Consider the following 13,221-nt stretch of genomic DNA (forward strand, 5'->3'; position numbering starts at 1 on the left):
TATCGGGGGGGACTTCAACCCAGTCTCTCTCCAAGACTCGCATCGCAGCATATAGCTGTACCGACCGAGCTGAGACCCAGTCTCTCTCCAAGACTCGCATCGCAGCATATAGCTTTACCGACCGAGCTGAGACGACCCATCGTTCACTCTCTGCACAACATGCACCCTAACAACTGAGGGATACAGTCCCAACGTAACGGGACAACTACACCTGAACACTACGAATCTCCAGCCTACTGTTTCAACGCGCCTCGGAGTGTTTCAATCTCCGGGCCGTCAGGGCGAGCCTACAGCTCCAGACGCACCACGGAGGGTCTCAACCTCCGGGCCGTCAGGTCAAGCCGTCAGCCATGTGAGCGCACAGCCCACTAGGCTAGACATGCCACGGAGTGTTTCAATCTCCGGGCTGTCAGGTCAAGCCGTCAGCCATAGCATGACGGGACCACAACTCTCGTGTTAGACACGCAACACCCACTGGGCCATCCTGGTCAGGATCTGCACCACAAGATATTTGAGAGCCAGCACGACAATTCCAAATCCCTGGCAGCATGTCACCATCTCAAGATAAATGCCCCATACAGTCTATACATCGTTAACAATGACAGCACAAGCTATACATTAACAATCACGAACAAAGCTGCATACAAACTATACATTGTTAACAATCACTAAGCAAAGTTTCGCACACATATTGACAACACTCACGAGCGAAGCTCCACACAGTTTACCCAACAACAATCACGACTCTCCGACGACAACGAAGAAAATGTCAACAAAAATCATTAATCCGGAGCGCGTAAATGGACGAAGTGTCAGGGGCCTGGTCTCCCGACCTCCAACCTTTGGCCAGAGCAAAGGCAACGACCAGCGTGTCGGTCGATGTCCCGGCCCCGGTTACAGTAAGAATGGCGCTCTCACTGTCCGGTCGCAGCGCTGATGACGCGGTATGCTAGGTTGAAGCCAGCTGTCGTCCAGCGGTGAAGGTCGCAGCGCTGATGACGCGGCGTTGTTTGGTTGGACCACGCTGGGCCCGGAAGTGACGTTGCTCCCAGCGGTCATTGCTCCCCCGGCGGAAGTGACGACACACCCGGAAGTATCCCCCACATTTGTGGCGAGAATGCCGGTGGCGTCCACCATGTTTGTGGCGGCGGCGGCGGCATGCTCGGGCGAGCGCTGCGCCTCTTCTCTCCCTCCCGCCATCGCCTGTGAGCGCCGCATCTCGCCCAGGAGGGAGGCGGTGGCGCAGAGCAGCTCTGCGAGGCGAAGCTGCGCCTCCTACATCCCTGCTCCCGACGCTGGAGAGGGGACGGTCGGCGGAGCAGACAGCTGCTCAGCCGGCGGTGCGGCGTCGCCGTCGGCCGGCGGTGCAGCGTTGCCGTCGGTCGGCGGTGCGGCGTCGCTGTCGGCCGGCAATGCAGCGTCGCTGTCGGCCGGCGGTGCGGCGTCGCTGTCGGCCGGCGGTGCGGCGTCGTTGTCGGCCGGCGTTGGCCGCCCCATCGCTGCTTGCTCCTCGACATCGCCGTCAGGACTGAAGGTACGTGGCTTACTTCTTGTCTCCATGGCCACTTCTGACTCCAAATGTTACGGGTTCCGGAGACACTTGTAGAGGTAACTTCTTTATTACAATCCAACACTCCAACAGTCCTGATACTCTGTAACAGCCTAGGTACACAGCCTAGGTACACAGCCTAGATACACTACTCTGGCTACGCTCTAGAACTCGCCCTCACAAGGACGTAGAGCCGGGAGTTCCAGAGTCCCACCACTGGCCCTCACAGCGTCCCAGGGTCCTCAGATGGCTGGTCTTGGGTCTTGAGCTACAACTGGCCCTGATCATCCAGGGAGCTCCCCTTTTATGCCTAGTCCCCAACGAGGGGTGGGGCCGTGTGCGCCCCCAGATATCCCACAGAGCACACACAGCCCCCCCCCCCCCCCCGTTGGTGGCGCCAAGGGGCTTAAGCGCCTGGGCCGCCTGGGAACCCAACGCCTGGCGCCAAGGGGCTTAAGCGTCTGGGCCGCCTGGGAACCCAGCGCCCGGCGCCAAGGGGCCCAAGCGCCTGGGCCGCCCAAGGTCCCAGAGCCCCCCAGCAGCCCCTCCCCTCCCATGTCACTACAAATACACTCGTACGCGCGTGTGCACACAACGTGGCCATACGGTTGTCGTAGCTGTACCTTGCAGGTCGGGCACACAAACTCGCAGCCCGCGCGTGTGCCTTTGTCCTGCAGGCATGCTCCACACAAGACGCGTGTCCGCACACCAGCAGGTAGGGGCGGCTGTGTAACGTCCCAGGCTCCACTGGGAAACAGACAAATTTAAAATCCCAACCAAGGCATGGGATCAGAACAAGTGCTAAGGCAGCACCTGACGCGCAAAGACAGCGTCGACTTTTCCCATTTGAAAGCGACGACTCCTCGTCATCATCACAGATTAAGGGGTTGTACTTATGACGATAGACCTTATTTTCATTCAATCAGGTCTACGATTGAATGATAATCGTAGACCTGATTTTCATTCATTTAGGATTTTCTTTGGACGTCAGCTAATAAAGTACAGTAGATTATCGATTATCCGTGCTAATGACGGGGAGGACAGCCGCGGATAATTCAAAATCGCGGACATTAGATTAAAACATTTGAACTATAAACTTCATACATTAATAGTACATCTAGCAACTAATTTACCCGGTGGTATTGAAACAATTCTTACCTGCTTGTGTTGAACCAATGCTGCTTGAAATGATACAATAGCAGGATTTGACGATAAGTGTAAAAAACTATTCTGAGTTTATTGTCCGCTTATTTTATGGCCTGCTCAGATCTTCTTTCGGGGACTCAATTCGCTACTTTTAGCTCTGAACATCAAGCGTAGTGAGTGAGCCTCTATGAAGGCCAGCAGCGTGCTGTTAGTGGTCGTGTAAGCAGCAACACATCCGTCTTTGTCTCCCATATCTACACTCGCAATGAACCGAGCACTCATTTAAGGTCGAGCTGACCTAAGGGAGGCTCCCAAGAATGGTTAATATTCGATTTGCCGCTGTTTCTCCCCGTCAGAAATTAAATTCCCTTCACGCATCTTCATGTGGCGTCTCCATGAGACGACTGTAAATGCACGAGCTAAAGGCGTGTCTTTCTGTAATCGCCACACTGCCTTACGCGAGACTTTAATTTTACATTTTACATCATCGACTCCTTTAACGGATGTAGAAACTTGAACTTCTTTCGCACCGTACGTAGCCAACGGTGCTAATCCGATGTGCGGAGCAAGGACACTAAAACACAAAACGCGCGCGCATGGAGGCCGTGCTATAAACAATTACCTTTGATTTCCTGTCCGGGCAAGGACAATACAGTCCACTAAAACTACGAGCACGCGGCACACCACCAGTGGACCGTCTCCTACCGCGTGTGCAGGCGGTGCAACTGCACGGGCCCACACGGGTGGGGAGTTGCTGCGGTGCCATGCCACGTGAGCAGAGGGGGACATTGGCAGGTTTCAGTCTTGTTTCTTGCACCAGGCCCAGACTCTCACACAGAGACTCTCAGAGACCCACAGACTCGCCACACAGACTTACCACACACAGACTCACCACACAGAGACCCACAAACACACCACACAGAGAGACCCACAGACTCACCACACACAGAGTCCCGTGTAGGTACCTTCAGGCTGCGTCGACCTAGAGGAAGGCCAAATAGGGTTCAGATTTTCCCGCCACTGCCTCCAATCGCCCCGACCCGGAAGTAGAAGCGGGGGTGGTGGGTGGATGCCCAGGGGAGGAGCTGTCGGTTGGGCGTAGTCGCGTTGTATGACGTCACTCGACGGGGCGTGGCTATAGGGGGCGTGGTCACGTCATTTACGCTATTACGTCACCTGTGACGTCACTTCAGAATTTGAGTGGGTGTGAAGGAGACGCCTGCTTCTGAATCTTCAAGCTGCTTCATCTTCATCATCCTCATTATCAACTTTCGAACGGCTTCTGCCGAAGCCATCCAATCGAAAATCTTTACGAGGTGAGCTGTGTGGGTTCGTGGTGAGTATGTGGGTCCGTGTTGCGGGTTCGTGGTGAGTGTGTGGGTCCGTGTTGTGGGTTCGTGGTGAGTGTGTGGATCCGTGTTGCGGGTTCGTGGTGAGTGTGTGGGTCTGTGTTGTGGATTCTTGGTGAGGGTGTGAGTCCGTAGTGAGGATGCGGGTTCGTGGTGAGGTTACAAGTTCGTGATGAGGATGTGGGTTCATAGTGAGTGTGTGGGTCCGTAGTGAGAATGTGGGTCCGTAGTGAGGATGTGGGCTGGTGGTGAGGATGTGAGTTTGTGGTGAATGTGTGAGTCCGTGTTGACGATGTGAGTCCACTTGTGATAGCGGTGACATCGCCCTCCACTGACTCTCTCCTTCGTCCCCCTCTCCACTCTCCACGCAGAGACGCTGAGAGATTTACGGAGCACAACAACGCTACTCTCAGAATTAGCGCCATGGTATACGTGACCCCCTTCACTCAACATATGAACCACACCAGGACTTACAAACACCACCCACACCTACAAACACCACCCACACTTACGAACACCAACACTAACGAACACCACCCACACTTACGAACACTACCCACACCTACGAACACCCACAATTACGAACACTACCCACACTTATGAACACCCACACTTACAAACACCCACACCTATGAACACATTTTTGTTACAGCCTCAAGGGGACCGTTGTCTTTGTGTGTGTGTTGACGAGTCTACTGCACCTTTGTCTATGTGTGTGTATGTGTGTATGTGGGGAGCGGTAGTGTAGCCGTTTGCGCACTCTGCCACGAACCTGGCGACCCGGGTTCGATTCCCGCTCACGGCCAACACCAGTGACGATTATTTGAACCGGTCCTGGGCCTCCCCTAGGTCGACTCAGCCTCAAATGAGTACCTGGTGTGGTGTGTAAACATCGCCACTGTAGAGATAAAGGTGCTGCCCACCCACCCCCTAGTGTGCCGTGCTGGCCTTCATAGGTGCTCGCTAACAGCACTTGCCCCAACAGTCTGTTACAGGCTATACGGGGGATCTTTGTCTTTGTATGTGTGTATGTGTTTGTACGTGTGTGTGTATGTGTGTGTATATGTATGTGTGTAGACGAGTCGAGCTGGAGCGAGTGGGAGGCAGCCTCCGTCTATCACCACGTGGAGTGCGTTCACCTCCGGGACCGGATTAATCCGCAGCAAATCACCCAAAGGTGAGAGAGAGAGAGGAGCAGGAACATCATCAAAGTCTAAAAATGATAGCAGCTCAAATAGCAGCAGCTCAACCAAGTGGCCTGATATCAAATCATCATCATTGTAATCGCTTGGAAATGCACAGCAGCAGCGAAAAACATATTCTTGGTTCTTTCGGTAAAGTCACGTAGAATGGAAATAATAAAATAATGAAAATTAAACATTAATCAAATTAAATTCTCACGAAGTTTCGGCCACAAAGCAAGCAGCCATCCTCAGGTGAAGAACAGAGCTGTTGGAAAGACAGCGTCCTAATGAACACTGCAAAGTTTCGATTTAAAGCTTTCATGACTGCAGGGATTCATCTTCTTGGTTCTTTCGGTAAAGTCACATAGAAGGAAAATAATAAAATAATAAAAAGAAAACAAAATTATTCTCACGACGTTTCGGCCACAACGCAAGCAGCCGTCTTCAGGTGGAGAACAGGTCTGTCAAGTAGACAGAGTCTGAAAACGGCTGCTTGTGTTGTGGCCGAAACGTTGTGAGAATTATTTTATTATGTTTAATTTTTATTATTTTATTATTTTCCTTCTACGTGATTTTACCGAAAGAACCAAGAAGATGAACACTGCTAAGCTTGGCAGCGTATTTTAAGCTGGGTGGGAGGAGGAGAGCGCCTTGACAAAGGAGTTTACATATCAACGGAGGAATTTAGCATATAGATGACAAATGCCGATATGGGGTTAGTCACTCCTTGTGGAATGTGTAGGCGGTGGGGGGTCTCAAAGTCATATTAATGCTTGTGTATTATGTAGGATGAGCAGTAATAAAGGGGAGGGAAATTTTAATAATAAATAACTGCAACAGCCCAAACCACCGCGTATCAAGCTAGTGCATTACGTGGAAAACAAAAAAGGAGTTTCTAAAGAACTGCAAATACCCTACTACCATACAATAAACCGATGTGAAAAAACTAAATATAAACTACATCAATATAATCAATGTACTCAATATACTCTCCAATAAGCTGAGCTATTAACATTAAGTAACTGGGTATATACTACACTAAAAGATTACCATATAGTAAACTGATAAAAAACTAAAATATAAACTACATCAATATAATCAATAAGCTCAATATACTCTCCAATAAGCTGAGCTACTAACAATAAGTCATTATACATTACACTTATATGTCGAAAAAAGTAGCGTTTTTTCCTTAACGTTAGCACCATGGAAAGCAGAGAGCGTTGTTCAGACGGACGAGTCCATCTATGCTCGGAACGGAGGAGGGGGGAGAGAGAGAAACAACCACGGTGTTGTGCTACTCTGTCCTGTGCTGCGTTACAACAATGCTATAAACTAGACTTCTATACATTACAATATTATACCTTCCAATCTAAACTACACTGTGTAATATCGTATACGCAGCCCAATATACGCTCTAACATTATGCATTATATTGATATGCCTCCAACTAAACTTTTTTCTACATCACACGACTATACACCGTACTATACACTGCCATAGACAAACCCCAACATTGAATTATACACTGCGTTACTATACACTACCCTATAACTTAGACTATACATTGTAATATTACACTATGTATTATTCTACAAACCCTACTGTATACCACACTGCTGTCTATTCACGATACATTACGATACTATATATTACCTTATACATTCTATTAAACATTACACTATTGTACTATTTATTAATATACAATCTACTATACACCATACCATTGACCGTCGCGTGAAAGGTACTAAGAGGAGGCAAAGAAATATGTAAGTGGGAGAGTGGTAGCAGGAAACTTGCAGCGGAGCAAAGACTCCGATCCGTGAAGAGAATACAAAAGCTATATAGTCAATGCCAGCGAATTGAATGCGGTCTGAAAGTCACCGTAAACGTGAACACAATCAATCAAGACCCGAAATGGTTCATCACATCCTTCCAATGATTGCTGAGCCAGAATCCATCTTCTCGGTTGAAATTGTCTCTGTGTTTGTATATGTGGATGGCCTCATGAACGAATCTCTCATGGTAGCCGGATGACTTGAAGAGAACCTCCATCTTGGAGAAGTCAATGTCATATGAGCCCACTGAATTATAACAATGGTCTGCCACGGCTGAGGTGTTGGTCCTACCGTGTTTCAGATCTGCTTTGTGTTCACAAATGCGGTCCGAGACATGTCGTTTGGTTTCCCCAATGTAACTGCTATGACAGAGGCAACTTAGTTTGTAGACACCAGGGTATGTCTGGAATCACATATTTTACAGACGGGACCAGATCACGGATTTTATGTACTGTGGTGAATCGGACCGGGATCTTGTGTTTATTCAGAATTTTGGAGATCTTTTTTGTGACCCCCGCAATGTAGGGTAAGGTGATGGTTTTGAATGGCTCATCAAGATGGTCCTTCTTCATAGTTGGAGTGATGGCTTTGCGGATTGTGTAGTCGAAGTAACCATTCGCCTTGAGAGCTTGGTGTACGTGCTTGAGTTCACTGGCAATCTGTTCCTGGTCGGAGATGCATTGGGCTCTATGGTGTAGAGTCTTGATGAGGGAATTCTTCTGGGATGGATGGTGGTGGGAATCCGGTTTTAGGTAAGCATCCGTATGGGTAGCTTTCCTGTAGACAGAGTGGCTTATTGAACCATCAGGTCTCTTTTTTATGAGGACATCCAAAAAGGGTAGCTTGCCATCTTTTTCGACTTACATGGTGAATCTGATGGCTGGGTGTATGGAATTGATGTGGTCAAGGAATTGGTCTAGAGCAGGCCGGCCATGTGGCCAGATGACACAAGTGTCACCCACGTACCTCTTCCATAAGGTTGGGCGTAGAGTGACAATCTGGATGGTGTCAGTCTCAAATTTCTCAATGAAAACGTTGGCTACTACCGAAGATAGGGGGGGCCCATTGGGGTGCCCTCAGTTTGTTTGTAGAAAGTTCCATTCCAGGTGAGTTATGTATTGGTTAAGCAGTGTCTCACCAGGGGGGGGGGTACCTCAGTTTTCAGTCCTTGATGAACCAAGTCTTCAATGATTGCGATGGTGTCAGGTACAGGAACTTTGGTGAATAAGGAAACCACATAAAAACTGACAAGCAGGTTGTCTGGGGACAGGTAAATACCATTGATTGTCGATGCCAGGTGAGTAGAGTTTAGTACCGCAGAGGTGTTTTTTCCAGTGAAAGGCCGCAGGATTTCAGACAAAATACGAGCCATCTTCTTGGTTCTTTTGGTAAAGTCACGTAGAAGGGAAGTAATAAAATAATACAAATAAAACATAACAAAATAATTCTCAAAATTATTTTGTTATGAACCAAGAAGATGAATCCCTGCAGTCACGAAAGCTTTAAATCGAAATAAAATACGAGCCAGTTCGTAGTTGGGGAGTTGATAGAGACGATGGGACGAAGGGGTGTATCTTCTTTATGTATCTTTGGTAAGCCATATAATCTTGGTAGCCTGGCCGCAGAAGGTTTCAACGAGAACTGTTTGCACCATTGGAACCTCATTTGCCAGTAAAATTATGATAATTGGTTTTTTACCCTTCTATCTGGCAACAAAACTGACACCTTTTTTACAAGGAGTCATGTTTACATAGACCACAATACCTGCAGTCATAATGCAAACAAAAAACATAACTCTGATAATGTATACTGTCCTGGAAGTTGATTGGTCCACACCCGAGACAGCTTTCCTTAGAGCCTAGTCTCACATGGGTTGGACCAGATGACGCCAAAAGGCGCACAACTCAAAGACAATGCACCATCAGAGTATGAGAGCTCGGGGTCAGTATTTACACCATTGGAAACTCATTTGCCAGTAAAAATATGATAATTGGTTTTTTACCCTTCTATCTGGCAACAAAACTGACACCTTTTTTACAAGGAGTCATGTTTACATAGACCACAATACCTGCAGTCATAATGCAAACAAAAAACATAACTCTGATAATGTGCACTGTCCTTGAAGTTGATTGGTCCACACCCGAGACAGCTTTCCTTAGAGCCTAGTCTCACATGGGTTGGACCAGATGACGCCAAAAGGCGCACAACTCAAAGACAATGCACCATCAGAGTATGAGAGCTCGGGGTAAGCATTTACACCATTGGAACCTCATTTGCCAGTAAAAATATGATAATTGTTTTTTTACCCTTCTATCTGGCAACAAAACTGACACCTTTTTTACAAGGAGTCATGTTTACATAGACCACAATACCTGCAGTCATAATGCAAACAAAAAACATAACTCTGATAATGTACACTGTCCTTGAAGTTGATTGGTCCACACCCGAGACAGCTTTCCTTAGAGCCTAGTCTCACATGGGTTGGACCAGATGGCGCCAAAAGGCGCACAACTCAAAGACAATGCACTATCAGAGTATGAGAGCTCGGGGTAAGCATTTACACCATTGGAACCTCATTTGCCAGTAAAAATATGATAATTGTTTTTTTACCCTTCTATCTGGCAACAAAACTGACACCTTTTTTACAAGGAGTCATGTTTACATAGACTACAATACCTGCAGTCATAATGCAAACAAAAAACATAACTCTGATAATGTGTACTGTCCTTGAAGTTGATTGGTCCACACCCGAGACAGCTTTCCTTAGAGCCTAGTCTCACATGGGTTGGACCAGATGACGCCAAAAGGCGCACAACTAAAAGACAATGCACCATCAGAGTATGAGAGCTCGGGGTAAGCATTTACACCATTGGAACCTCATTTGCCAGTAAAAATATGATAATTGGTTTTTTACCCTTCTATCTGGCAACAAAACTGACACCTTTTTTACAAGGAGTCATGTTTATATAGACCACAATACCTGCAGTCATAATGCAAACAAAAAACATAACTTTAATAATGTGCACTGTCCTTGAAGTTGATTGGTCCACACCCGAGACAGCTTTCCTTAGAGCCTAGTCTCACATGGGTTGGACCAGATGACGCCAAAAGGCGCACAACTCAAAGACAATGCACCATCAGAGTATGAGAGCTCGGGGTAAGCATTTACACCATTGGAACCTCATTTGCCAGTAAAAATATGATAATTGTTTTTTTACACTTCTATCTGGCAACAAAACTGACACCTTTTTTACAAGGAGTCATGTTTACATAGACCACAATACCTGCAGTCATAATGCAAACAAAAAACATAACTCTGATAATGTGTACTGTCCTTGAAGTTGATTGGTCCACACCCGAGACAGCTTTCCTTAGAGCCTAGTCTCACATGGTTTGGACCAGATGACGCCAAAAGGCGCACAACTCAAAGACAATGCACCATCAGAGTATGAGAGCTCGGGGTAAGCATTTACACCATTGGAGCCTCATTTGCCAGTAAAAATATGATAATTGGCTTTTTACCCTTCTATCTGGCAACAAAACTGACACCTTTTTAAATCCTTTATATTAAGTTCGCGTGCTTGCTTGCTTGCGTGCTTGCTTGCTTGCTTAGGACCGTGCAAATGTTTCGGTCGTTTTTTAACCCACTTCCCGTGATCCAATCGAGCTGACATTTTCCACACAGACTCGTTGTGCCAGACAATTATTGTTCGTGAAAAAAAATTTCCCAAAATTTTACACTTTTTAGGCAAAAAAAATGTATTTTACATATATTCAAATAGAACGCATTCATGGCTTTGGCTGAACGTCAGAGTGTAAGAGCCCAGAGCGTAACCCCTCCACAGGCCGTGGCGGAGTAGCGCAGTTGGTAGCGCCCTCGCTTCCCATGCCAAAGGTCGCGGGATCGATCCCCGCGTCCTCCACAGGCGAATATATTTTTAAATCCTTTATATTAAGTTCGCTGCCACGCATATAAAGGATTTATAGTGAAAAACTTTGTTTTTACGGGTTATACTTATTTACATTGTCTTTGAGTACATGGCCCCGTCCATTGTCCCTTTGATGCGGTGAAGTTGTCCTGTCCCCTTCGCAGAAAAACACCCCCAAAGCATAATGTTTCCACCTCCATGTTTGACGGTGGGGATGGTGTTCTTGGGGTCATAGGCAGCATTCTTCCTCCTCCAAACACGGTGAGTTGAGTTGATGCCAAAGAGCTCCATTTTGGTCTCATCTGACCACAACACTTTCACCCAGTTGTCCTCTGAATCATTCAGATGTTCATTGGCAAACTTCAGACGGGCATGTATATGTGCTTTCTTGAGCAAGGGAACCTTGTGGGCGCTTTGTGTAGGTCTACAATCTTGTCCCTGACATCCTTGGAGAGCTCTTTGGTCTTGGCCATGGTGGAGAGTTTGGAATCTGATTGATTGATTGCTTCTGTGAACAGGTGTCTTTTATACAGGTAACAAGCTGAGATTAGGAGCACTCCCTTTAAGATTGTGCTCCTGATCTCAGCTCGTTACCTGTATAAAAGACACCTGGCAGCCAGAAATCTTTCTGATTGAGAGGGGGTCAAATACTTATTTCCCTCATTAAAATGCAAATCAATTTATAACATTTTTGACATGCGTTTTTCTGGATTTTGTTGTTATTCTGTCTCTCACTGTTCAAATAAACCTACCATTAAAATTATAGACTGATCATATCTTTGTCAGTGGGCAAACGTACAAAATCAGCAGGGGATCAAATACTTTTTCCCTCACTGTATAAGGTAATATATAGTATCGTAATGTATCGTGAATAGACAGCAGTGTGGTATACAGTAGGGTTTGTAGAATAATACATAGTGTAATATTACAATGTATAGTCTAAGTTATAGGGTAGTGTATAGTAACGCAGTGTATAATTCAATGTTGGGGTTTGTCTATGGCAGTGTATAGTCCGGTGTATAGTCGTGTGATGTAGAAAAAAGTTTAGTTGGAGGCATATCAATATAATGCATAATGTTAGAGCGTATATTGGGCTGCGTATACGATATTATACAGTGTAGTTTAGATTGGAAGGTATAATATTGTAATGTATAGTAGCAGGGGCGGTTTCTTCATTAGGGCGATTGGGCGACGCACCACCAATGTCATTCAACCACAGAGTCACGCTAGCCGTCACTGTGCCTCTGGATATAGTCCAATCAGCGTCATGTCACGTTCTGTGGAGTACCGCCTCTTTTTGGGCGATTTCACTCCGGCTGAGAATCGCCCCGAGTGGCCCCATAGACTTACATTCAAAGATGTTTTTTTTCGAACGGGGGCGCTGCAATGCATTCTCTATGGCTTCCGGGAGGGCTCGCCCTAACGTGCTTACGTCATCATACGTAAGCACGTTTCATCCAACAATATAATTTGTCGCCACCTAGTGGAATCTTTAATAAAAGAAACTTGAGTGGATTGTATATTAATAGTGAGTATAGAAACAAACACGATGTATTGTAAGTCATTTTATTTTTCATTAATATTAAAGAAGTGAAGTTTCCTTTACATGCTTAAGCTGTTAATTTATCCATTGCATGGGTGGACCTCATCCTTATCAATCATCCAGACATTTGCCCCCCCTGAGAGATTTTGCAGGAGCCGCCACTGTATAGTAGTCTAGTTTATAGTATAGTTGTAACGCAGCACAGGACAGAGTAGCACAACACCGTGGTTGTTTCTCTCTCTCTCCCCCCTCCTCCGTTCCGAGCATAGATGGACTCGTCCGTCTGAACAACGCTCGCTGCTTTCCGTGGTGCTAACGTTAAGGAAAAAACCGCCACTTTTTTCTACATAGAAGTGTAATGTATAATTACTTATTGTTAGTAGCTCAGCTTATTGGAGAGTATATTGAGTTTATTGATTATATTGATGTAGTTTATATTTTAGTTTTTTTTATCAGTTTACTATATGGTAGTCATTATATAGTGTAGTGTATACCCAGTTACTTAATGTTGATAGCTCAGCTTATTGGAGAGTATATTGAGTACATTGATTATATTGATGTAGTTTATATTTAGTTTTTTCACATCGGTGTATTGTATGGTAGTAGGGTATTTGCAGTTCTTTAGAAACTCCTTTTTTGTTTTCCACATAATGCACTAGCTTGATACGCGGTGGTTTTGGCTG

At 46.2% G+C, this 13,221-nt stretch overlaps 1 protein-coding gene across 1 annotated transcript in view; it reads left to right on the forward strand.

The window, feature by feature from the left end:
• Window positions 1-3,902: 3,902 nt before the first annotated feature.
• The window catches only part of LOC144942834 (dual specificity tyrosine-phosphorylation-regulated kinase 4-like), a gene marked incomplete at its 3' end in the record, with an annotated part of 68,823 nt that continues 59,504 nt past the window's right edge, over window positions 3,903-13,221 (forward strand). Inside the window, exons 1-3 of the mRNA XM_078869838.1 lie at window positions 3,903-4,011; window positions 4,416-4,470; window positions 5,122-5,221. Coding sequence (XP_078725964.1) covers window positions 4,468-4,470; window positions 5,122-5,221 — 103 coding nt within the window. The remainder of the gene's footprint in view (window positions 4,012-4,415; window positions 4,471-5,121; window positions 5,222-13,221) is intronic.

The sequence above is a fragment of the Lampetra fluviatilis genome, chromosome 28 (assembly GCF_964198595.1).
Source record: "Lampetra fluviatilis chromosome 28, kcLamFluv1.1, whole genome shotgun sequence".
Classification (NCBI taxonomy): Eukaryota; Metazoa; Chordata; class Hyperoartia; order Petromyzontiformes; family Petromyzontidae; genus Lampetra; species Lampetra fluviatilis.